Source organism: Aphelocoma coerulescens, chromosome 2 (genome assembly GCF_041296385.1).
Source record: "Aphelocoma coerulescens isolate FSJ_1873_10779 chromosome 2, UR_Acoe_1.0, whole genome shotgun sequence".
Lineage (NCBI taxonomy): Eukaryota > Metazoa > Chordata > Aves > Passeriformes > Corvidae > Aphelocoma > Aphelocoma coerulescens.
In genome coordinates, this window is record NC_091015.1 from 166,257,864 (window position 1) to 166,283,611 (window position 25,748).

At 49.6% G+C, this 25,748-nt stretch overlaps 1 protein-coding gene across 1 annotated transcript in view; it reads left to right on the forward strand.

Moving 5' to 3' along the window:
• The first annotated feature begins 1,319 nt into the window (after positions 1–1,319).
• Positions 1,320–25,748, forward strand: part of ADGRB1 (adhesion G protein-coupled receptor B1) — a 201,621-nt gene continuing 177,192 nt past the window's right edge. The window contains exon 1 of the mRNA XM_069006061.1: positions 1,320–2,067. Within this exon, the coding sequence (XP_068862162.1) occupies positions 1,320–2,067 (748 nt within the window). The remainder of the gene's footprint in view (positions 2,068–25,748) is intronic.

Below are 25,748 nucleotides of genomic sequence, written 5' to 3' on the forward strand. Positions count from 1 at the left end.
TCTGGGGGTGGACACCAGTGGGAGTCCATGATGAGGAAAGTCCTGCTACTGATCCTGTTTTCCCTTCTCTTCTCTCCTGCAAAGAGAGGAGATGGAGGGAAGAGGATGTAGGAGAGTCTTTTGTTGGGGTAAGAAAGAGGGAGATTTACACGAGTGCAGAGGAGCCTCTTTGGCATGGAGGGGGAACAGGGCTCTGGGCTGAAGGAGGAATCTGGGCTAGAGAGGGTTGCAGGGAATGCGTCCTTAGGGTATTGCAGGGTGGATTCTGCTCTGGATGAAGGGTTTTGGGGGCTGAAGGAGGCCCTGGGACTGGCACAGAGGGCTCTCACTCTCTGCAGATGCTCTGAGCCTGGCTACAGCACCACAGGCTTTGGGGTGTCCTGCACTCGGGGGGGGGGGGGGGGGGGGGGAAGGAGGGGTGGCTGCCTGGTGTGGGAAGACATAAAATCTGCCTCTTTGGCCCTTTTTTGCTCGTGTGCTGGGCGTACAGTTCCATCCATTATTCTGCCTGGCCTCAGGGTTACACCAGTGCTGGGTTCCTGAACAACAGCTCCCTTCCCTGCACTGCTTTGGTGGAAGGGAGAGAGAAAAGGAGAGACATAAAGAAGCTAAAAACCAACTGCTGGCAGAGGGAAGAGAGGAGGCAGAGCCTGGCTGCCCATGCTGACCTCCAGCCCACCCTCCCCAGGTGCAGCCTGAAATCTGAGTTGAACCAGCATCCTGGCTCACTTGGGATGGTAGAGAGCTGGAGACTCCCTAACCCAGAGATCAATCCTGTTTTCTTTGGGGAGATGGTTAAAATTCACAGCCAAGGCTCTGCTGGCTCAGCAGAGGGATCGGCATGGGCAGAGGGCACTGGGAAGGACAGCAGATCACAGCTGTGTTCACCCCGGGTCAGTCACAGTTGGGCCCCTCCTGGGGGTTAGGACACCCCAAGGATGGGATCACCCCCAAACCAAGTGTGGGGATGGTGATGTGGGGCTGCATCTTCCCCCCGTGAGAAGTGCTGGGACTGGGAGTGCTGTGTGGGTTCTCAGCCTTGTGAAGGGTTAATAAAAAAAACAACAACAAAACACCGCCAAAAACCCCAAATCCCAAATCTCTTCTCTTTCTCTCCCCTCCTCCTTCCCTTCCCTGTTTTTTCCAGGTGTTGTTTATGGCCACAGGAGGGAGCTCAAATCCAGACATGGGAGGATCGGCTTGATTTCAGATCCAGAGCCTCTTAAACTCTGCTTTTCCTCTAAGCTGGTCCCTGTTATGTCCAGGATCTGGCACCTGCTTGACATTTACTTTGAGTTCCAGAGGACCAGAGACCTAGGATGAGGAGCATTGGATCCGCCCTGAACCTGCTTTTGGTATCGCCACTCTACTTTGTGTGGACCGTGGTCGCTCTGGACCTGGCACAAACTCCCTGCACCACTTTGGTCCAAGGGAAATTCTTTGGGTATTTCTCCTCCTTCGCTGTCTTCCCACTGAACTCCTCTCTCTGCTCTTGGATTATCCAGAACCCCGACCCTCGCAGGTACACTTTGTACATGAAGATCCTCAAACCCTCCGGCGTATGTGACCACCAGCACATCCGCACCTACCAGTTCGACTCCTTCCTGGAGTCCACCCGCACCTACCTGGGCATGGAGAGCTTTGACGATGTGTTGAAGCTCTGCGATGGCTCCACCCGCTTTGCCTTCCTCCAGTCCAACAAACAATTCCTGCAGATGAAGCAGACGGCCCCGCCGGGCGTGGACACCTGGCCCATGCGGTGGAAGCCCACCAAGGCTCAGGAGAGGGACTTCTCGGTGGAATATCTGGTGGTGGGCAACAGGAACCCCAGCAAAGCCGCCTGCCAGATGCTCTGCAAGTGGCTGGACGCCTGCCTGGCCATCAGCAGCAGCTCCCACCCGTGTGGCATCATGCAGACCCCGTGCTCCTGCTCGGGAGGGGAGGTCCTGGATCAGGCCAGCGAGATCCTGGGGTTCACCAGGAAGAAGGAAGATTGCTACAAGGATGGAATTTACCTGGAGAACTGCGTGAGCAGCCCTAAGGACAGCAAGGGAGCGGAGTTCCCGGGTGAGTGGAGGGTGGCCGGGGGGTGCTGGGGAGGGAGGGCTGGTTGGGCTCTCCTCTCACAGGTCTCACACTGTCCCCGTCACCTCTGTGTCCGTATCTGTGGATGCCTGGCATGGAAACCTCATTTCCCAGTCGACAGGCAGGTCAGGGAACCCTCCAGGGCTCTTTATGAGCCTGCGACTGGAATTGAAAAGTCAGCTGCCCCTAAATACTCCCCAGGTTGTTTTGTTCATTCTCGGGGTTTGTTCATTGCTTGTTTTACTCCTGCAGCCTCCGAGCTGCTGAGGGGGAGCTTCTTACCTGAGGGTGAGCAGTTTTCCAACATAATTACAGATGTCCTAGAAAAGGCAGGATCCAAGGTACCTCCCGAGGCAGGCTGCTCTCAGCAGCCCTATCAACCACTTTAATTCCTAGGGAAAACTTAATTCCTGGGTCTGTTTCACGGGGATGGCAACAGAAGGCACTCTTGTTTTGTTCTCAGCTTCGTTTTCCTTCTGGAGGCTTTCAGGAAGAAAACTCACCACACTGCTTCCAGGGGATTGCTTGGTGCCTTTGCTGTGGCTTGTTCCTCAGATATGTCACTGGGTTTTGATTGAGGTCTTGAGTATGGTGTGGGCTGGGAAGGGACAGGGGACGTGGGAGAGGCATGACAAAAAGGGCTGTGAATCAAGGTGGGATGGTCCTGAGGTCTGATCTTGGTCTGGGGAGGGAAGTGCTCCTTCCAGAGACCTGACACAGCCAGAGAAAAAGCAGACAGAAGGAGCTCGGGGGGTCGGAAAGTGAAGCTTTTTTCTCACTACCTGTGTCAGGTCTGCTCTGGGGTGTTTATTCTCAGCTCCCACCCCACCTGCCAGCATGCAGGTTACATAAAGCAGAGGTGTGATGCTAAATAGGAATCCAGGTGGCAGGGAATGGAGCTTCCAGTTCCGTGAGCCTCAGACCCACAGCTGACCCTCACCCCAAGATCTCATCTTCTTCAGGTGCTGGACTGAAATGTCCTCTGCCACCAGCAGAAAGTTGACATCTGTCTGGGTCACAAATCTGGGGATCCTTCCTGACTTTTCCACCCCAACCGAGGGTGGAATTTCTCAGGGTTGAGGGGAAGAGGCCAGATTAGCTTGCAGTAGGAAGGAGGTGGCTGGGCACAGATCCAGGCTGTGCAGAGTGATTTTCCTGCAGCCTGCACCTGGCATTAGCTGAGAGATTAGGATATGATCAGGTACTCGTGCTTTCGTCAGTGTATTTTGCGGGAGATTTTGTTCCTCGCTGATCTGTGAATCAATACATGAAGGCACAGCCGAGCCATAAATCCTGCAAATTAGTTCTTCAGCAGTGCCTCCCTCCCTGGCCACGAACACAAGACTCCCCAGATTTGGGTTTGGTTTTTTTTTTTTTTTTTTGCAATGCCCTTTTCTCCTGTGTGAACAGCTCGTGAGGAGCCTCCTCGGAGTTCAGTCATGTGTCATGCCTGGAATTTGCTGATTGGGTGATTTATGCATTCCACCCAAGCAGTGTGACCTTTCTCACTGCAACCAAAGGTGAAATTTGAAATAAGATTTTCAGCAAATCCTGAAGCATTCAAGCTTAATATTGGCTTTTGCAGGGATCTCTCCTAGTCCAGCTCGAGTGCCCGAATGTTCCCACAAAGTAAATATGAAAGAGGCTCAAGGGTGGCTGAATCAAAATCCTTTTTGGGTGTCAAATATTTGTAGAGTGGAGATAATTTTTCTGCTGGCTGCTCACATCTGCTCCATATTGAAGACAGGGAATTATCGTCTGTGCTGGTGGGATGCCATCCACACAGCAACGATGCTTGCAGGGTGCCCGGGCTCTCCATGTGCTGCTCTGTCTGTCACTGTGTCTGTTTTGATTTATGCAAAGGCTTGATCAGGAAGATGGAGGCGAGATCCAATTTGGACAGGGAGTCAGCAATCCCTTAACAGCATTTTGTGGGTGGAATATTTTGATAGGGTTCCTGATTTCCAAGTGCTGATGCTGGTTATTGCACTCGTTGCTGTTCTGATTGTATTTGTAGCGGGTTTTTTTCCAACAAGCCTTTTTATTTTTTTTTTATTATCATCGCTATTTTTCCCTCCCTGCTGCTTTCTGAGTCATTTGTTGTTTCTGGGCCTGTCTTAACACTTTCATCTTGGAACAAGTGGGGATGTGTGAGTTGTACTAATCTACTCTGATGACTTTAAAGGCACAAGAAGGAATTTGGAATTCCATGGCAGGGGTTGGAATGAGATGATCTTTGAGGTCCCTTCCAAATCAAACCACCCTTTGAATTGCCAGATACCCAGATACCATCCTGAAATAGGAAACCTGACTTTCCCTAATGTGCCTTTTTATTCCTTGGGTATTTCCAAAGCGAATGGATGGGCGCAAATCTACAACGAGGTGTTGCCTTGGACACAGCTGTGCTTTGGCTCACGGTCTGTGGGTGAGATCCCTGTGAAAAGCTTTGCTCCCAGAGGATCCAGAACTATAGGGACAACAACAGCTCCAGAACTACAGGGACACTCAAGAAAACAAAACTGACAGACTGTTTGCACTCATGGCCAGTGATTTTACACCTGGTTTGGGTGCACAGGGGAATTTATGATCATTTATTGAGGGACTTCACAAAGAAACTCTGCCAAAGTGACCCTGTCTTATCTGCAGCATCTGTTCTTCAGTGTCTGGAGGAAGGAGAAACTGTTCCAAATTTGCTTCCCAGGTTTAGTGAGATGCTCTTTGCGCTCACTGTCCCACACAGATATTTCAGAGGGTACAGCAGGCAGTGGTGGGTTGCAGAAGAATCCCTCAGGTTATCCCTCAGATATTTTGGTCTTCCTGCACATGGAGCTTGTCCTGGTGATCAGCAGGACATGCTTTGAAATCTTGGGCAGCTCCCTCCAGCTGCTACTCCAGGAAGGCTTGAACTGGGATTGTTTTCCAGGAAAAGACAATTCATCAGGGGAACTGTTGATAACTGGCAGCTATCAGATCTCCCTTGGCTGACTCAGGAAATGTGGGAAGAAGGCAGAGGTTTGTTTGTAGGTGCCCGTGTTTAGATGTAAATCCCGTTTCTGGGATGCAAATTGGTATTTCTGGAAGAAGTTTGGGGTGCAAGAGCAGGAGACTGAAGAAGGGAAAAGCTCCTGAAATGCTGGGTATTGGTTCTTCAGGGTCTGAAAATGCTGGTGACCCTCCCAAATGTCAGCTGGCTTCTGTAATCGGAGCTGGAGCTTTGAAAAGGATGACGATGTGACCCTGCAATGAGAGAAGGTTAAATGTGTACTTAAGTGCTGTGCTGAGTTAGGCACTTAATGAATGTCTAATTAGTCTTGTCTCCACGTGAGCTGTTCCTGGAAGGCCATTGCAGTGCTGTCACATTTTGGTGGCCCAAAGAAGCAAACATCATTCTCTGGTCCTTTTGCTCTTCTTGTTCCCACCTTGGAGGGATCCAGGATGCTGACTGTAAATCAAGGCTAAAAGTGTCCCCAAAATATATTATTTGTTTCTTGATAAATCAGGTGGCTCCAGGGCTGGAGGGGTTTTTAAAATGCTAGACTGAAGCGCTGGGGATTTTTCCTGCCTTTCCTGCTAAATTTTCCCTTCTTTTGTCATCCTCATTGCTCTGAACAAAATCAAATCCCCCTTCCTCACACATGCTCATCATTTCTGTTTTGTTCGTGGTGTTTCATCTTCCACTTTTAGATGCTTTTCCACCTCTGTAACCTTGATTAAGATGTCTCAGAGTGTCTGATCTCTGTTTGGAGAGGCCCAAGAACAAGTTCCTTCTTAACCTCTGCTGCATTAAGTAAGCTGGACTCCATAAATCTCTCACTGCAGGACGCACCCTCCAAACCTCTCTTGTTGTTGGGAAGCTTCACTTCATTTTTGGACAGCTCTTTGGTAAAAACATGCTTTGGTCTCCTCAGGAGGGCTGAGCTTCTGCCTGGATTTGTGGCTGAGTGGCTCCTGAATGGGGTCCATGGTGTGGAAGAGGAACCAGAGGCACAGAAATGAATCAATTCCCACCCTCCCTGCTGCAGAAATCATCTTGGGTGGCACAGCTCCCCTCACCTCGAATCTCCAATCTCTCCCAGGGCACAGATAACCTGATAAGTCATTACTATGTTTGAGATGGGCTTTAGTGGCCATGAAAGCTCCAGAGATTGATAAAGAGTTGTGAGTAATTGCCCTGGGGCAGATCTCAAACCTCTCCTTGACATCTTCAGCTCCTTATGACACACTCACTGTTCCTCCAGCAAGAATCCCCCAGGCCCGAGCAGCTGAGCTGGCAGACAAAAGTGTTTGGCTTTGGTTTGGCCTCGGGTTTGGATTTGCCAACAAAACAGCAAAGGGATTTGGGTGAGTGCATTTTCAGCTCCTCGTTCCAGCTCCTCGCTTCTCCACCTGTGTTTGTCCCTGTTGTCTGATCTGGACATCCCTGAGAGCGAAGGTTGTATGGGGTGAGAGATCGACAGCAAAACACAGGGCAAGGGAGCACTGATTTCTGCTCATGTGTAAAATTTTCCTGTGTAAACTGCTGAAATCATTGGAGATTTCACCTGACATCCCCCCCAGCTTAAGTCCAAATCTCAGCAGCTGACAAGACCTGATACTCCTTCCCAGTTCCTGGAGGAGGAGGAGGTTGAACAGAGCCTGTCATGTGGCAAAGAGGTCACCTTGTCACCTGCAGCGAATCCCCACTGCACCCATATGGGCAGCTCCTGGCAGAAATGTCCCTCTTGCCTGTGGTCACGAGGTGTTTATGGATGAGGCAGATGTGGGGAACTCCTCTCTCGGGGCTGGAACGGGGCGTTCTGGCCCAGTTTAAACACTCAGATCTCTCTGACCTGCATGAGCCCTGCCTGCCCCACTGTTCTCCTCTGGGATTGTCAAAGACCTTGCAGATGGAACGGAATGGAATGGAATGGAATGGAATGGAATGGAATAGAATAGAATAGAATAGAATAGAATAGAATAGAATAGAATAGAATAGAATAGAATAGAATAGAATAGAATATTTTCAGTTGGAAAAGACGTGCAGTGATTATCTAGTCCCACTGCCTGACCAAAAGTTTAAATAAGGGCATTGTCCAAATACTTCTTAAGCACTGATAGGGATGGGACATCAACCACCTCTCTAAAAAACCTGTTCTGATTTTTGACCATCCTCTCAGTAAACAAAGCCTTCTTAATGTCCAGCCCACACCTCCCCCGGTGCAGTTGGAAGCATTCCCACACGTCCATCCCATCACGGGACCCCAGGGAGAATTAGGCATGAGCACAGGAGTGCCGGAGTGCTGTGAGCACACAGCAGCACTGTGAAGTGCCAGGGCAGAAATTCCCCGTGTACCGCCTGCTTTCAGCTCTAAATCCAGCCCCGCGTGTGTCTGTACGGAGATGGGGTGGAGAAAAACGAGCAGAGCAAAGCGATCAGTTCCACTGTGAACCCAACAGCTTGTGGACATGATCACAACGCAGAAACATCAGCAATTACCGGCTCAATGCGCTGTCGTTGTCGCAGGGAGACTAAAGGTGGAATTTACATCCGGTTGCCGAGGGAGTTTCACAGGCAGCTACTCCCATTATTGCGACGGGGACTTTTACGGGTAATTTAATGAGTGGCAGCCTGGTGAAAGGCTCAGCTTTTCAGTTTGCCTTTATTTTTTTTTTCTCTCTCTCTCTCTCTTTTAATTTTCAATTTTTTAACATCCTCTCGTATTCAGGTTCCATAGCAGTCACCCCAAAATGTTTTGTATGGGAGTACAAGGTGAAATTAAGGTGCAGGGAAACACCAACACCAGAGTCAAAATCATCACATCTCCGGAGTAGTTTTCCATCTATAACTGCAGAAAATGAGGGTGATGGTGCTGACACTTCAAAGGGAGGGTGCACAGAGGGATTCCTGTCCATTTTCACCACTTATCCCAAATATCTGGCCCTTTTCACCACCCATCCTGAATATCTGATGTATTTAGGTAATGGGAGCAGGCTGAAAAATGGAAAATATTTTCTGTAAGAGGAACTGGATCCGTGGAGATTTTTAGGTGTTTGATTTCACCTGTGCAGTGCCTGAACTCTCTGGATTTCCTTGGCATTGAGCTCCGACCTGGTGGATCCCAACTCTCACGGCTGATAGAGCTCTGGGATTCCTTCAGGTTTCCTTTAAAGGGAGTTTTCCCCTTTTCACTGCTGGCTTCCTCTATCCAGGTGCAAAAGACTTTGGGTAGAGACAGGACTTAGCAGAGATGATGTCTAGCCAAGCTACCTGCGAGATTCAGCAGATCCAGGGGGGGAGAAGGGCTCTGTGTCATTTTCAGCACTAAATGCTCTTATTTAGCACTAAATGCACTTATTTCCCAGAGAAGTTGTGGACTCCTCATCCCTGGAAGTGCTCAAGGCCAGGATGGATGGGACCCTGAGCAACCTGGTCTAGAGGAAGGTGTCCCTGTCTGTGGCAGGGGGTTGGAACGCGACAATCTTTAGGGTTCTTTCCAACCTTCTGTTGGGAATGGTACACAGTGTAAAATTTTTTATGTAGCTTTAGTCAATTTTGTTTGCTTTTGCCCCGGGGGAAAGGAGTTGAAGTTTCTTTTCAGGGAACTGTTCCACCAGGCGAGGTCTGATGAGCTGAACATCTCAACAGACGGGGGGTAGCAGAGGAGATACACAAAAGATGACAACCATAAACCACCATTAAAGAACTCCAAACATCACCCCTGGCATGGTCTGAGACCCCTGGTCTGGGAAAAGAGAGATAAAAGAACCCAAGAATGAGAACCTAATTAGCATCAGAGGCAAAGAAATCTGTATCCAATAGGAACCCAAATACTAAGAACTGAGCTACTTGGGACCAATGAGCATTGAACCAATAAATTTCTATGAGTTTTGACTGTATAAGTATGAGAAAAATCAACTAAAATTCCTGTGTGATGGAATGATTTTCTCTGCACAACCCGGCTATGTGTGGGTGAAATGATTTCTGTTGCACATCCTGGCCAGAACAACATTCTGGCCAGAATAAAGCAATGCCTCGATTCTCCGACACTAAAAATGTTGTTGGAGAGTTTTTTGGTTTTTTTCCACAGTTTCGGTGACACTACCAGAGCGTCAGCAACACCCCTGTAGCTTCACCTCTTTTCCCATATCTTCCCATTCTTACAATCAGTGAAATTTTGACAGCATCTACGGGTGTTGATTCTATCTCCTGCAAGTCCCACGTTCCCCAGGACAGTCCTGGAGCAAGCCCGGGATAAACAGGTTAGAAAACTGGTTTGGGATTCTCAGCAAGCATCCTGGGGAGGACTCAGCAACTGCGTGTCCCTGGAGTGGCTCTGCCAATGTCACCTCCAGCCGCTGAATCTCCTTTTGGCACACTCTCTTCTTGCAGACAACAATCTGATACTGAAATCCCATCTTTTATCCTTCAGCGCGGTGAGACAGCCAGGCTGGGAAAGGACGTCCTTTAGCACACCAGAACTGCAGATCTGTTGAGTTTAAATATATTTCTTTGTGTTCCCTGGCTCGAGTTTCAATAGAGCGATAATTGCCACACACCTCATTAAGCTGAATGCTCTCAATAGGTCTTGAGCGGTCCGTGTCATTAAACAAACAGTTACTGGCTTGGGATCTGCCCGGTGTTTAGAAGCTGTAAAGAAGGGACCTGGAGGCTGTGAAAGCTGCAGCTCCAGCTTCCCGAAGAAACTGGGCTGCCCTGTCAGCGTGGCTGCTTTGTCCCGCTGTTTCTGGGGCACTTTGAGGAGTCTGATCCTTCCCTGTGTCCTGAGGCAGGAATGCAGTTACTGGTGCAAGTCTCTGGCTTTGTCACCTTGCCAGGATGAAGAGGGGGATGCCCTGGTCTCTGCCAGTCTGGATTTTGGGATTTGGAAGCTGACACTTCCCCACTTGTTTGTTTTGGGGACAAAAGTTCGGGTATATTTGTTTTGAGGGTGCCCAAACCAGAGAAAAGTGATAAAATGTGTATGGCACTGAAACAGGAGAAACAGCTGGGAGCAGGGGTGCTGACACTATTTTTCTGGTTCTTCTCCTGAATCTGAAGTCTGAAGGACCAAGATGCAAGGTTTTGGCCCCTCAGCTTTTGTTAAGACCCCAAGACTGATCAGAAAACGACCTGCCCTGAGATTCTGCTTCAGGATCTACTGGAGGCCAAGACAGGACAAGGGGAACGGTGATTCCACCACATGTCCCTGTTTAATCTGCTCTCCCAGATTAAACCCATCCTCCTGGAAGGCTTTATCCAGTGATCTGTGTGCATTTCATTGCAGGTCTGTATCCCAAGTGCCTGCCGGATGAAATTGAGGGTTAGTTTTCGTATCCCCTTCCCATAACTTAACTAAACTTGTGACCAAGACTGTCAACAGAATCCCATTCCTACCAACTCTGGTCAGAAGTAGAGGTGTGGAGGAAGGGCGTTGGCAGGGCGTGTGCCATGGGGATGGATGACCAGGACAGGTTCAGGTTGGCCATTAGACCTCCATAAGTGCCCAGCCCAGAGTTCAGGAGGGCAAGGAAGCAGCTCAAGTGTGCACAGAGCTTCATGGCTTTAGAATGCCATGGATATTGGTTGCCCTGTGAGGCAACCAGGCCAAAAGTCAGGGATGCTGTGCATGTGAATGTACCCACAGGCAGGATTGTCCTGGTGTAGGGAGATGCCAGACACTCCAGTCTCCATGAACAGTTCCAGTCCATGAGGATCACAGAATCAAAGTGGGTTGGGTTGGAGAGGATTTTCAAGATACCTCATTCCAAACCCCTGTCGTGGGCAGGGACACCTTCCACTATTCCAGTTGCTCCAACCCCCATCCAACCTGGCTTTGAACACGTCCAGGGATGGGGCAGCCAAAGCTTCTCTGGGCAGTTGTGCTTGATGGCAGCAGTTCTGGATGGTACCAGCTTGTTCTTGATGCCCATTAACCTGGGACTGGGACTAAATAATCTCTACAGCCCTGGATTAAAGAGGTGTTTGCACCAGAATTCCGGTTGTGGACATGCTGGGAAAGATCATAATGGGCATTCCTGGGAGAAAAACACCCAGGAAGATGTGCCAGGGCTGCTGTTCACAGCTGGTTTTATTCAACACTTGTCTTCTACCCTTTTAGCAAGGGTCAGTCAAAGGATCATAAATAAATTGACTGATGACAATTTCTGCCCGAAAAATCCTCTCCCTTTCATACCCTTTCTTTCTCCATTGTTTAGTTTGCTGGGTTTAGTTGTTTATTTTTCATTTTAATGTCCTGCTTGGCAGGAATTCATAGAATCATGGAAAGGTTTGGGTTGGAAGGGACCTTAAACATCATCATCTCATCCCAGCCCCCTGCCACGGGCAGGGACACCTTCCACTAGACCAGGTGTCTCAGAATCCCAGCCAACCTGGACTTGGACACTTTCAGGGATGGGGCATCCACCAGTTCTCTGGGCAACTTGTAGCCTTCTCTTCTCCAGGCTGAAGAATCCCAACTCTCCCAGCCTGTTTTCACAGGAGAGGTGCTCCAGCCCTCTGAGCATCCTCTTTAGGGTCAGCCAAGATCAACGAGTGGTGCTGTGACCTGAGACCAGTGATGTTTGTAAGAGGAAGGCCGACAGAAGGCAGCAGAGGAGCTGCTCAGGGGGATGTCTGGGTTGCTGGGGCGGCACTTGATGAAGAAGAAAAGAAGCAGGGACCAGGAGAGTCCCCAGGTAACCATACAGAAGTAGTTAAGGAGACTGCTTTTTGTGCTTCTCTGCTTTTGGGCCATGGAGGAGCCCAGGAGGCCTCTTTGGGGAGTTCAACCAGCTGCCTCCATCGACCCACCACAGCTGAGCAATCACCAAGGAGAAAACAGACCTTGTGGGAGAGCCACATTGGATTCCACCCGCTGCCAGGGCAGGGATGGCTTTCCTGGCTCAGCAGATTCACCGTATTTCCCCTCTGCACAGTCCCTTCCCTGCTGCCAGCCCTGGTGTCCCTGTCCCAGCTCAGCAGTGCCATGTTCTAGCCTGTTGTCACTGGAGCTGGTGGAATGTTCAGTGTGAGTTTTATCTTGGCATAATCTGTTGCCTTTTGCTTGCTTCAGGGCAGAGGAAGAGGACTTTAAGCTTTTCCAAGCCTTTAAACACCGTGACCAACCATCCCCACTCCTGAGCCTGCTGGATTGGCCCCCAGCTTGGCACTAGAGTGTCCCTTCTTAAAAAACAGAGCTCTGTGATGACTGGGAAGGATGAAATTTCCTACCATGTGAAGTCCCATGTTCCTCTCCTGTGATAATCTCAACTCCTCTCATTGCTGCTCATATCCAAATCCTTCATAACCTTAATTTTTCAGCAATGCCTTTGGGATTGTCCTGTTACCAGCACCCTCCTGGGGCTTTTTCTGGACATAACATAAGATATCTGGAGCATTTCTGGCAGGGATGGGATGGTGGGCCAGATAAACCAGTTAACTGCCGTACTAGGTATTATTTTGGTGAGTGAGATCACTTAGGCTGAGCTCACACTCACCAGAAACCTTCACAGACTGAGCATCCTTGGGGTGAGGCTGCCCTCAAACAGTGGTTGAAGGAATATAAATCAGACAGATAAACCCAGAAATCTCCTTTTCTTGGGGTTCTGCCTGGAATGAAAACCTGGGCCAGTGTTTTATCAGGTGTCCTGGAGCCCTTCCCTCATGGTCCCACTGGGTTAGTCTGGCTTTGGGATTGCACTTCTCTCCTGGAGTTGGGGATGCTCTTGTGCTGGAGGCAAAGAGAACTATGAGAAGCAAACAAAAAAATGCCAAGAGCAGCACAGGAGGAGATTTAGACTTTCCAATATGTACTGGGTGAGCTGGGTCACCCAGCTGGAGTGGGTCCTGCTCTCTGGAGAGGGGCTGGATGAGCAGAAGGTCTTGGAGAAATGCCATAAATAGGTCTGGAGGCTTCAAAGGTTTGTGGAGGAGTGTTTGTCTTGCACCTTCTCTCTCCGGATCAGAACTCCTCTCAGTGAGCCAGGGCAGGCACTGAGCACTCAAAGAAATGCTTTTAATACCACAGAAGGAAAATAAAATAAGTGAAGAGGTGGTGGAGGAGGGAATGGTTGAAGCACAGAGTTGCCCCAGGGCACATCTCCAGTCGCACATGTCCAGAGAGCCAGAGGCACGGGCACACAGCTGGGTCTGATGTGTGGATGTGCACACATAGGGGAACGTGGAGCTGGGAGAGCTGGCAATGTCCAGCCTGGAGAAGAGAAGGTTCCAGGGAGAGCTCAGAGCCCCTTCCAGGGCCTAAAGGGGCTCCAGGAGAGCTGGAGAGGGACTTTTTTGCAAAAGCATGTAGTGATAGGACAAGGAGGAATGGTCCTAAGGTGAAGCAGGGAAGGTTTAGATTGGATATTAGGAAGGAATTCTTCCCTGTGAGGGTGCTGAGGCCCTGGCTCACATTTTCCAGGGAAGCTGTGGCTGCCCCATCCCTGGAAGTGTCCAAGGCCAGGCTGGAGGGGGCTTGGAGCAACCTGGGATAGTGGAAGGTGTCCCTGCCCATGGCAGAGGTTGGGACTAAACGATTTTTAAAGTCTCTTCCAACACACCTATGAACAAATCCCGGTGCTGACACCCCCGTGGGAAGCCCCAACATCCCACACACACCGACCCAGGATGGATGTGCTGCTTCCCAGTCAAGGGAGAGAGTCTGTGGAGACCCGCAGTGTGCAAACTCACTGCAGGAACAGGAGACTGACTCGTCCTTCAACCTTTCCCTGCTTCTCCCAAAATGTGCCATGAGGCCGGTCTGTGCCTCCCGGTGCATTTCAGGAGGAGATGGATTTGTGTACACTTGTGGGATCCTTCCCATGAAAGTAGAAATTCTGTTACTCCGCCCAGAGCCAAAGCACACTGAGGGATTCCCCAGAGTGGCCTCAGAGCTTGGTGGGAAAGGACAATCCGCACGGCTTGGTGTTCTGAGGGGACAAAGGACTTGCTTTGAGGCTGCAGTCAGCCAAAGCTGTCCCCAAATCCCAAAAGAGTGCGGGACATGCATCCCCCTGCCCTGCCCTCCACAGCGGAGCCAGCACAGACTTCTGCTCCATAAAATGCTTTTAATCTGCTTTAAGTCCAGCTTGTGCTTGGCTGGTGGTTTGAACCACTCCTAGGGACCACCTGCTCTTCCCCAAAGCTCTCTCCACTCCCTGACGCGTGGCTTATCAAAGGGAGATCTTGCAGCACCTACCCCTGCAGCATTCACACTGGCTTTTTGGGGGCTTTTACTGAAGAGTTGTGGTTTTGGAGACTTTTGGCTGCTCCTCAACTCCTTCCTTCCCCACATTCCAGCTCAGGTGTGGTACCTGTGCACAAGCCCCGTGCAGGGTTTGAAATATACTCCTGACTCCCATATTTCCCATTCCTGTCTCCATTTTTCCACCCTGGGGCCGGTTTCCCCTCACACCAAGACCCTTGGATGTGTTTTTGAGGAGCGAAGTCCCTCTGAGGCGGGTGTTGAGATGCTGAGCTGCCACTCCCTGTCCGGTTCTGCCGTGAGCTGCCTCAGTGCAGTGAATAATTGTGGCTGTTCTGCTTTCGAGGACCATTCCACCGAGGAAGCCTTCGCTTCGGAAGGCAGCGCGCACAGAAATGACAACTTTGTCTACCTCACGTTTTAATTAAAACTCCAAGTATTCGCCTTCACCCCCACTCCTTCCCTCCCCACCTTTTTCCATCCCGATCCTCCCGCTGCAAATGAACATCCAGTGTTACCTGGGGACAGAGCATTAATTCAGCAATTAAATCATTGAATGCTCCTCTGGCAAAATGAACTATCTCCTGCCTTTCTTGTGTTTTACCAATTTTTTTCCCCCCTTTTTTCCCCCCCCTATTCTTTCTTCTTCCCTCTGGTGAGATAAGGCTGTCATTCTTGAAAGCTGTTTTAAATATTCATGTTTTAATTAATGGACTTTATTGCATGAACTCTATATAAGGTAATAAAAAAGACTGCCTGAGGCACAACACATTTTTTTTTCCTGTTGTTTGTTCTTGAAGGGAACTAAGAAATAAAAAGCTTAATATGTTCCTTCAATGAACATTAGAAAGATACACAGAAATGAGAGCCGTGGGTCATTTAGCCAGTGGGGTCTCCCCAACCCAAAGGCTCCTTAGGATGGTGGAGCAGGATGTAAATAAATGGGAATCTTGGAGGGATTGATCCCTTCAGGTTCTGCTGGGGGCAGAGGAGCTCAGTGGGCTGCATCCAGAGGATGCACAGCTGGAGACAGAGGCAGACCTGCAATTATCCAGCAGCTGTCAAGAAAGCTGAAGAGGGACTTTTCACAAGGGCTTGTAGTGATGGCACAAGGGGGAACGGCCTTAAGTAGGAGAAGGGTGGACTTAGATTAAATATTGGGAAGAAATTCCTTGCTTTAAGGGTGGTGAGGCCCTGGCACAGGTTGCCCCAAGAAGTTGTGGACCCCCATCCCTGGAAGTGTTCAAGGCCAGGTTGGACGGGGCTTGGAGAAACCTGGGCTAGCAGAAGGTGTCCCTGCCCATGGCAGGGGGTGAAATGAGATGATTTTGACGGTCCCTCCCATCTCAAACCATTCTGTGATCCCATGATCAAGGGCCCTTCAGAGCTATGAGTGTTTGGGGTTGAAGAAAATCTTTGGCTGTACCTGGAAAGTGAATTCGTTGGTTTTGCTTTAGATTATGTTTTTGACAAAGTAAAACAGAAGGAAAGTCTGGACTAGCCACCTTGCCCAATACTTCTGGGCTGAAAAACCCAAATATTGATTGCACATTTCTGCTCTGGATTTTTGCTTTTATGGAAGGCAAACAAGCCAATAGAATGCATGAATTCATGAAACATCTGGTCTTGCCACTTATGTATTCTTGCCAAAAAAAGAAGAAAAATAATGTTAGTTTAAACTTCATTCCATGTGGGTGTTTTCTTATGGCGCAGCATGCTGAAATTAGTTTTATCTTTGGAGTGTGTCATCTGTACTGCGTGACATGGGCTCAGCACCCAATTTAGCTTAGTCTTGTGATGAGAGGAGTCTAAGGATGCTGGTCCAGAACCTTGTAGGAGAGCCTAAGTTCTGATCCTGCATCTGCCCATGACCTTGAAGAAGTCGAGGCATTTTTGCACATGATTTTCACCCTCCTATTCTTTTCTTCCTTTATTCTGACTCAGATCTTGAGAGCAATTGGCATTTTTTAGCAAGCAGATGTACAGTGCCGAGCACCAGCACTCCCTGAGCTGTTGTGATGATGGCTCTTAGCAAGACTGGATAGAGCTAGTTGTAATAATCAATAAATACTCCAGTGGTCGGTATGATTAAAGTCTGGTCATGGAGTCACTTCTCTACTAGGAAAAGAATCATCTCACAAATGATGACACCCTGGCATTTACTCTAGAAAGAGAGGGAATGTCCAGCATTGAAGGAGGCAGGTGGGTGGCACAGAGAAAATATCTCTGGTGGGCCAGTGTAGGTTTCCAGTGCTTCAGTGATAAAATACCTCGTGCCCTGAGGACGCCTCTATCCATCACACCGATCACTCCATTTCCTGTCTGCCTAATACTGAATTTTTTCAGCCTAAATCAAGGAAGAACCAGAGTTCACCCTTTGCTGCCAAGGTGCAAAGGTGGGGTCACTCCTCGGCTGAGCGGAAGGGCTCTGATATTACACCAGGATGAGCAAACACAAAAGTGGGTTGATTTTAATAATAAGTTGTCTCATGGAAAAAGTCTCCATTCCATCTTCTGAAGGTGCTGTCACCTCTGTAATGCTCCATTTGTGGAGGTGAAAACACTGGGTTTGTGCTCTGGTCATGGCTGGGGCATCTGCTGCTGCTCTGGATGTGAGCCAAGGGTGGGCAAGTGAAGGTTATTCTCTGATAATGGATCCACACTCCTCACTCGTGCAGCAGCACAGCTGGAGGGGGTTCAACACAGGAGCTGGAGAGACCATTAAGAGGAGTGAGTGAGTCCAGAGTGAAAATTCTTGCTCACTACTCAAAAATCTTTACTGACAGCAGTGTGAGAGGCAGGAAAGCTCAGATTTGGGCAGATCAGGTAATGACAGGGATTCATTTGCCGGCACATATGTCCTAGGACGTGCCATTCTCCAAGCTCAGTTTGATCATAACCCTCATTACTGTATCTGGGACATCCACTGCAGTAAATGGCTTGCTGATCCCTTTGTGCCACGAGCTCTGTCTCTCAGATCTGATTTGAGCTGACTGACTGTGAGCAGCAGAGGAACTCAGCTCTCATGTCCCTTGTGAGGTGGTGAGTAACTCCAGCTCTCCCCGGTGGAGACGTTCATGTCTCATCAAGTCACCCTGAGCTCCCTGCTGAGCCAACAAAGGGCTGCTCGAGGATGTGGGTGGTGGGTGTGAGCACAGACCCTGACCTATCCCAAAATAGGCCTCAGAGGGAAAGAGCCAGGATCTTTAGCAAGGAAACTGAATAGTGGATATGGAGGATGAGGAGTGGTTATGGGTGACGTCTCAGTTTGAGGGCAGCCTTGCACTGGCTCTAACTGAAATTATTATCTTTGGGATGAAATGGGGGTACCAAGGTCAGCCGTGAAGCCACCTGACCTTGCTGGCTCCTCTCCATCCTCTTTGCAAGAGAGGATTTTCTGTGGGATCCATCTCGAAGGCCTGGAGCACAAGAGCACAGCAGGCAGAATGTTACTAAAGCCTGTGCATCCCAGGGTATTCCTCTACTGCTGAAACCGTATCTGTCCACAGCACTAAAGCAAACAAAGAAATCAATAATTCAAATTGAAAAGAGGCTCTCAGTTAAGTCTAAACCTTCAGGAGGTTTCCCCTTTCATGGTTGCTGAGATCTGCTCTCACATCACCCTCAGCAAATCTTCAGGTTATTCTCCTGCTTGCCCCCTCTTCATGATCATCCTCAGTCCCTGCCTGGAGGTTGCCTTCCCCACCCTCTCGTTGCTGCCTTCTTTTCAAGCATGGCCTCTTATTAAAATGATGCCATCCGGAATCTTCCTTTCCCACACCTTCCCATGCCTGTTTTAATTTGGATCTGGGCTTGGCGATGAGCTCTGGCTCACAGCAGGACAGAGAAGATGTTTCTTCATCTGGGGTTAATGAGATCCAACCCTTTGAGAAAGGGTGGAGCTTGTGCTGACACACCTGGTTCTGTTCACACTTGGTTTGGACCAGCACTGGAAGCAGTCTCAGCCTCATTGCAGGTGATTTTCACACTGCAGGAAGGGCTGGAACCAGCTCACACAGCCCAGTGCACCGAGCCTCTCCTTTTTTCCTCAGCAGCGACCACCTGCAACACTGGATGGGGAGCTGATGTATCTTAAAATATAAAAAAACTAAGTTTTTTTTAATCACTTACTTGAGCTGATTTGCTGTGGCTGTGCTGTTACAGGAGGGGTGATGCAGGATAAATGCTGGGGGTGTAAGTTTAAGCCCCCTCAGCAGCTGTGCACATGGAGATGTATCCTTTGGTGCATTTCTGAATCCAAGTGAGCCAAAATCATCTTGGGCAGGCTCTGAGGAAGGTGCTTTGGCTTCCCCTCCTCTCTCTGAGCAAGGTCTTGCCCTCTCCCCCATCTCAGCACCGGCAATATTGCAGTGTGTGGTGAGTGACTCTGCTCATTGATCCAGCTGAAAACCAACTCCAGGAAAGAAAAACAGGGATGAGTTTGAAGTTGGATCCATGAGGGAGCCCAAAGCATGGAGCAACCCTTGAACTGTGAAAAAGGAGGCACAAGGATGGTGCCTCCTGGCACCAGCCTGCCCTGAGGTCTGGTTAAGCTGCCTGCAAAGCCCCAGCCCTTGGCTCTGCCCCTGCAGCTGAGTCACCCGCGGTCCCTTTTGTTTGCATTCAGTGTGGATCTTGTTAATTGGCTCTTTCATTCCTCTAATTAAATGTAAATGCAGAGTGGATCATTAAACAGGGATACTGGAGCCCTCTCTGAACAAAGCAGGTTTCAGCTGGAGGAAGAAGCACAGGAATCAGGTTTTCCTCTGCCCCTTTTACTCCAGGCCTCTCTGGTAGAGATGGTTTCCATCCCAAAGGAGCTTCCCTGCTCTTTTGCTGCTCAAGGCTTCCTCCTGTGGGTGTGAAAGGGGTTTCCCGGTGACAACAGGATGCTCCAAGGCCAGAAGCAATGAGCCAAACCTGGCTGTCTTCCCTTTGCTTTACAAGCTCGTGTGTTCCCTAATTCTCCCTCCTGAGTTTTACAGATTTCCCTGCTTGGATGCAGCATCACCAAGGAGGTTTGGAGCAACTTCTTGGGGTGCCTTCCTGGCACTGCCAGCCCTACATTGTGCCAGGTCAGGTGTAATGGTGTTGACTGCCTGGCTTTGTCCTGGCAGCATCCTGCTGGCCAGGATGGAGGAGGGTTAAGCATTCCTTGCTGGAGCCTGTCTCTGATTCCTTGTGCTCGGCGGAGCAGTGACGCAGCCGCGCAGCGTGGCCGGATCTGTGGGCGATGGGAACAGATGGCATTTGCTCCTCTGAAAGCAAAGCTCTCCCTTCTCTCAGGGAGCAAAGTGATGTTTTCTTCCCCACAGGGCTCAAATCTGTCCCTGGTGTGCTGCTCTTGGCCACCTCAGGGCATTAAAGAGAAGGGTTTTGCTCCTGTCGCTGATCGGTGTTGGATGCCCTGGATCCTGCTGGAAGCAGGGGGTGTGGGGGTGGATGGAGTGGCGTGATTGTCCAGGATGTTTTTCTGGAGATGAGCAGGAATTCTGAATATGCAAGAGTGACCTGGCCCCAAACCTGAGTGAACTTCAAGGAGCTGAACTTGGCAGCTGGACACTCAGTCTGTGACCAGCTGGATCAGCTTCCTGGAAGAAGTTTGGATTTGGAGGCCATTTAGAGATGAACACCTGGCTTTCTATCATTGTAAGTGCTCCAGAGATTAATTTCTTCCCTGTGAGGGTGGTGAGGCCCTGGCACGGGTTGCCCAAAGAAGCTGTGTCTTCCCCATCCCTGGGAGTGTCCAAGGCCAGGTTGCACAAGGCTTGGAGCAACCTGGTCAAGCTGAAGGGGCTGGAATGAGATGATCTTTGAGGTCTCTTCCAACCCAAACCATTCCATGTTCCTATGGGCACAGCTCCCCAAAGCATGGAGGCACAGGGAAAGGGCAGGTGATGCATATGCAGCAGAGTTCTGCAGGTCCAGGTAATTCCCAGTGGATGCATGGAGCCAGTGGGATAAAAAGGGTCTGGGGTTCTGGGTTAGAGGATTAAAGCCATGTCTGAGGCTGTGTGCTCATCTTTGGGGTCACCCCACAACATTTGGGAACAGCAGGAAGGGATGGAACATTTACCACGACCAACTTAGGTCAATGTGGTTGTGGGGCCTCACTAGGAGAGAGAGCTCAGCCCTCCCAAATGCCACATCTCAGCCTAGGACAGAAGTTGCCATTTGGTTAAATGCAGCCACGCTGCAGAAGAAATGAGTTTGTCACATTGAATCAAGGCAGCAGGAAGAACTCCCAGACCCCGCGATGACTCTGAACCTATGTGGTGTCCCCTTCAGCGCTCCGCATCCCGGGAAGCCGCAACCCCCTCCTGCGAGCCTGGTCCCGCGTCACAGCCCATAAGGTTCCCTGGACCGAGGGGTGAGCTCAGGTCATGGGGAAGGGACTGGCTGGTTGGGTTTCTTTTTCTCCGGGATCCAGGGCGACCGGGAGCACGCGGCTTTTCCTCCGCTTTGCTTCCTCCCGCGCCGCATTGGCCCCAAGGGGGCTTTGTGCCATTGTGCTCTCGCATGGCCTGGTGGGATAATTATCAGGGGGGTGAGGAGCCCAGGGAGGATCCATGGTGCCGTGGACAGCTCTCCCTGCTCCCAACCTGGAGGGAAGAGGGGGGGGAAGAAGCAGTTGACCTTTTTTTCTGCTTGGCTGTGCCCTGCTCCTCTGAGCAGATGCTGCTCTCACCCCAGGAGACACAACCACCAGGAGCTGAGCTCTGGAGCCAGGGCTCTGCAAATGCAGCCTTTCCGAGGCCGCTGCTGATGGGGTGTGGTATCCAACCCCTCCCATGAGGAGGGCTGATTGGATTTTATACCCCTCAAGTGCCTCTCCGTGGTCTCACTGCGATCATAACAGAGGAAAGGGACTTCTGGTCTCTGCTCGTGGGTCCCCAGCATATCTTTGGGCAAGAAATTTAATGTCTCTGTGCCTCAGTTTCCCCACATGAATAAAGGATTTAAATATCTTTAAGGCTTTCAGAGGGAGGTCAGTAGGAAAAAGCAATGTTTTTCTTTCTCACCTTCTCTACCTTGGTGTCTTTTTCTCTTTCATAGAATCACAGAATCATTGAATCATTAAGGCTGAAAAAGACTCCAAGACAATCAAATCCAACCTTCAACTGATCACCATCTTGCCCACTAAACCATATGGCAAAGTGCTAAGTCTACTCATTTGTTAAACACTCCCAGGGATGGTGACTCCAGCACTTCCCTGGGCAGCCTTTTCCAATGCTCAGCCACTCTTTCAGTCAAGAATTTTTTCCTGTGACCCAATCTGAACCTTCCCTAGATCAACTGGAGGCCATTTTGCCTTGTCCTATCACTTGTTGCTGGGGCTGCTTTCCTCCCTTTCCTTTCTTTATCATTTTTCCTTGCAGTTCCCAGAAATGCCTACTCCCATCCAGGACTAGTGGAAGTGTCCTCTAAACCTTCAGAGGGCAGGAGGACCAGGGAAGAATTCTGCTGCCCCACTGCCTTGGGGTGTACCATGAGCTGAACTTTTTACTGACCCATTCCCAGGAGTCCAAGGTCAAGAACAGAAATGCTTCTTTTCTTTCCAGAGCCTCAGATGGCTATTTGGGAGAAATTCTTCCCTGTGAGGGTGGTGAGGCCCTGGCACAGGTTGCCCAGAGAAGCTGTGGCTGCCCCATCCCTGGAAGTGTCCAAGGCCAGGTTGGATGGGCTTTGGAGCAACCTGGGATAGTGGAAGGTGTCCCTGCCCATGGCACAGGGGTTTGAATGAGGTGATAATCAAGGTCCCTTCCAACCCAAATGAGGTGATCTTTAGGTCCCTTTCAGCCCAAGCCATTCCATGGCTCTATGATTCACATCACAGAACTTTCATTCTATGATTCACATCACACAGCTTTCATTTCCTTTTGAACCTTCTACTAACTCCTAATTAGACATGGGAGGATATTTTCACCCACTTGAAAAGTCTTGTCTTAAATTTCCTGCCCTTTTACTTCTCCAAACCCATTAAAAATCTCCTCCTAACTCCCCCAGCAGTGACACACTTCCAGTTCTTGTCTTCCTGCTCCCCCTCAAAATGGGTCTAGCAGGAATGTCCCACACAGAACATCAAGTTCTAACATTTCCCTCTTTCATTTAAAAACACAGAAAAACCCAGATGCTTCCATGAAAAATTTGTCTTTTGGTCAGGAAGCAACTTAGATATTCTAACAGAAAGAGTTTTAGGGAACTCTTACCATCAAATGCCCTGATGAAACCTCTTTGCTCTGCTCTGTGCTGAGGTCTTGGCTCTGCTGCTTGGCTGGCATTGGATTTTTTTAGGGGGTTTTTGTGTTTTTGTTTTGTTTTGTTTTTCCTGCTCCTGAGTGAACTCCTTCACAGAGATGCTCGAAAAGCATCTTCAGCCTGGAGATCCTGATTGCCTGGGATGTCAAAGTTCTGGAGCAATAACTGCTGGAGCATGGATTTCCCAAAACCACTGTCTGTTGGAAACTGGGCTATTCCACATCAGAGTCAGCTGCACATTGGTTCTGGTTAAAATAAGCTTTATAGTCCTTCTTCCAGCACAGCTGTGTTGTGTCACTGCTCTGCGAGCCATGGAAAGATGAAGTTCAGGAACAAAAATTCCTATTATTCATTATTTATGAAACTCTCGTTCATCTTCTAAGGTGTTGGTAGCTCTTCCATTTGAAGATTTTTAATCCTCACCAATGGTGTTGTTTCAGGATATTTGTTTGTTTGTTTAATGGTGTGTAGTGATAGGATAAGGGGAAATGACCTTAAGATGAAGTAGGACAGGTTTAGATTGGATATTGGGAAGAAATTGTTCCCTGTGAGGGTGGGGAGGCCCTGGTACAGGTTGCCCAGAGAAGCTGTGGCTGCATCATCCCTAGAAATGTCCAAGGCCAGGCCGGACAGGGCTTGGAGCAACCTGGGATAGTGGAAGGTGGGTTGGAACAAGATCTCTTCCAGCCCAAACCGTGCTAGGATTCTATGATTCTCTGCTGGCTGGGCATTTGGGGAATGGTTTAGAACTTCTACCGGAAAAGCACAGTCCAGATGGAGCCCAGGGTAGCCGGGGAAGGGCCTGTGGGTGTTCCAGGGTGGGTGAGTTGGAGGGCTCGCTAGACAGGGAATGACTTATTCTTCCCACTTGTCCCCAGCCTGAATGATGTTCCTGTAAACTGATGCACAGAGAAACAGCACCGATAACAGCTGAAAATGTGCATCATTCCTACAGATTCCTGTCATGGCAACTGCAGGTCGGCTTTCCATGTTCCCTCTTCCCCCTCCAAAATCAGTTCCTGCTGTTCTCCAGACAGGGTGGGGATGCAAAAATCTGACTGAACAAATCTGTCCCCAGACCAGTCTGAAATGTTCTGGAACACTGGCACCAACCTTTCTAATTTTCTATATCAAGACTCAACCATCAGAACCACCAGGCTTGTCCATCCCAAGGCAGGAACTACTCAACCCATCCCTAATCCTTGCCCAGTCCATCCCTAATAATCTGTTGTCCAAAACCAGTGAGGGAGCCACCACATCCAGATTTATTCCTGTGTCTCTTGGGTGTTTGGGATTATAAAAATTTTCCCCAGGTTGGATGGGGCTCTGAGCAACCCGGGCTGGTGGAAAGTGTCCCTGTCCATGGCAGAGAGGTTGGAATTAGATGATCTTTAAGTGGAATTAGATGGTCTTTAAGGTCCCTTCCCACCCAGATGCTTGTTGTGGGGTCACCACATCTCTAGTGCTTTTTTCACAGCCTCCTTCATGCAGAGAACATCTCAAAGTCAACATCTCAAAGCCTCCCCTCTCTCCCATGAAATCCTTGCTGGAGACTGTCACTGCTCCAGAGTTTGAGCTGCTGAACTTAAAAAGGAACAAAAGAGTTATTTGCAGGATACATGTTGAGAAGAGATTAAACCTGACAATTCAGCTACAGAGCCTTCCCCAGGCGAGGAGAATGTACAGAACTGAATTCTATTTTCCCTCTTCCCCAGCTGCTGGAGGCAGGATCATCCCCTGAGCTCCTGGGTTTTAACCCCATTCTGCAGTTACTAAACAACCTCACTAAACAACCTCTCTCTGCTTAGTGAGGTCCCTCGGTGTTCACCCTTCATGGTCATGGCCTGATCATCAGGTGGGGACTGGGAGGAAATGCCTGTTGGAAGGAGTCTTTCCCAATCTCAGCATTCCAGCTGGACAGGAGGGAGAGGGATTATGCTGGGTCAGTACTTCAAGTGACTGCTCAGGACCAGTCAGGAACAGCCAGAGCTGCAGTGCTCCAGCCAAGCAACTCAGCCTCCCCTTCCTGCTGCACCTTTAAACTCCATCCAAGCTTGGGCAAATGTCAGGCCAGGGTGACAATTCCTTGGTTCATGGAGGGTATGGAAAAAGGAAGGCCAGGATGCTGGAAGGAGGTTGCCAAACTTTCCTACCTCACTCTAAAAAATTAGCCCTGATCTAAGCAGAAAGATTGAAGAAGCCTCTATTCCAGCTCTTCTCGGCTGAAGGAGCTTTAGTGAGGTGATCCTTATTTCCCAAACAGGTTCATTGAGATGCAGGGTGATGTTAGACAAAGAGACCATTTCTCATCTCCAGTGTCCCAGCTGAATGGTCTAACAGGTGCTAAGGCTTTAAGGACAGACTGACTCTTCCTCATCCCACAGATAGACTGCTCTCATTTGAAATGGTATTTTGGAGGTCCTCTAGGCTGCAGCCTGCCCAGGTTGTCTCACAAAGACCAGGGCAATTGCTTCCCTCCTCCCGAGCTCCAGGCCGGGGGACATCCTCAAGTCCAGAGTGATCTGCATCGATTCTCCTCCCCCGGATGCCACAAAGGTTCCCCTTTGCAGATCGTTGTCTCCTTGGTAACTGAACTACATCAAATGACAACGGGCTGGAACTCATCATGCTGCAGAGCCCGAGCCGTGAGAGGGGAAGGAGGGGGAAGGATGGGGAAGGATGTGGGAAGGCTTGGTCTGGCTCGAGAGGAGCACCACACAGACGAGATTTTTCCCAGCTTCCAGCTCCTGCTACAGCTCCCGTGTGTGACAGGTCCAACAGCATCCCCACCCCTTCCCAACGTTCTCTGTTTGAGGAAAACTTTGGTGTCTCCAGCCACTGCCTCACCCACTCCTGATGGATCCCACACATCTGTCTCCGATTGTTTTGAGCCCTTCCTGCTCCTACACAAAACTTGGTTATGGGAAGGAGGGAACGTGGCCCAAAATTAAACCCAGGGTATGTGTTTAGTTCTCCCCTCTGGCTGTGGGTGAAGGTGCTTCTTCAGGGATGTTGGCTGGGTATTTTGGGTTTTCTTCCCTCGCCCTGTTTGGTGTAACTTTGGTCTTCTTTCAGCATCCCTGTGCTATTTGCTTTGCAAGCAAGCCTGGAAGGTCTAATTTAAAGCCTAATTTTGGCTTTAAATCAGAATCAAGAGAGGAAAATGGTACAGGACAGTAAAGAGTAGTTTTCCCCTGACAAAATTAATCACCCTTCTCCAGG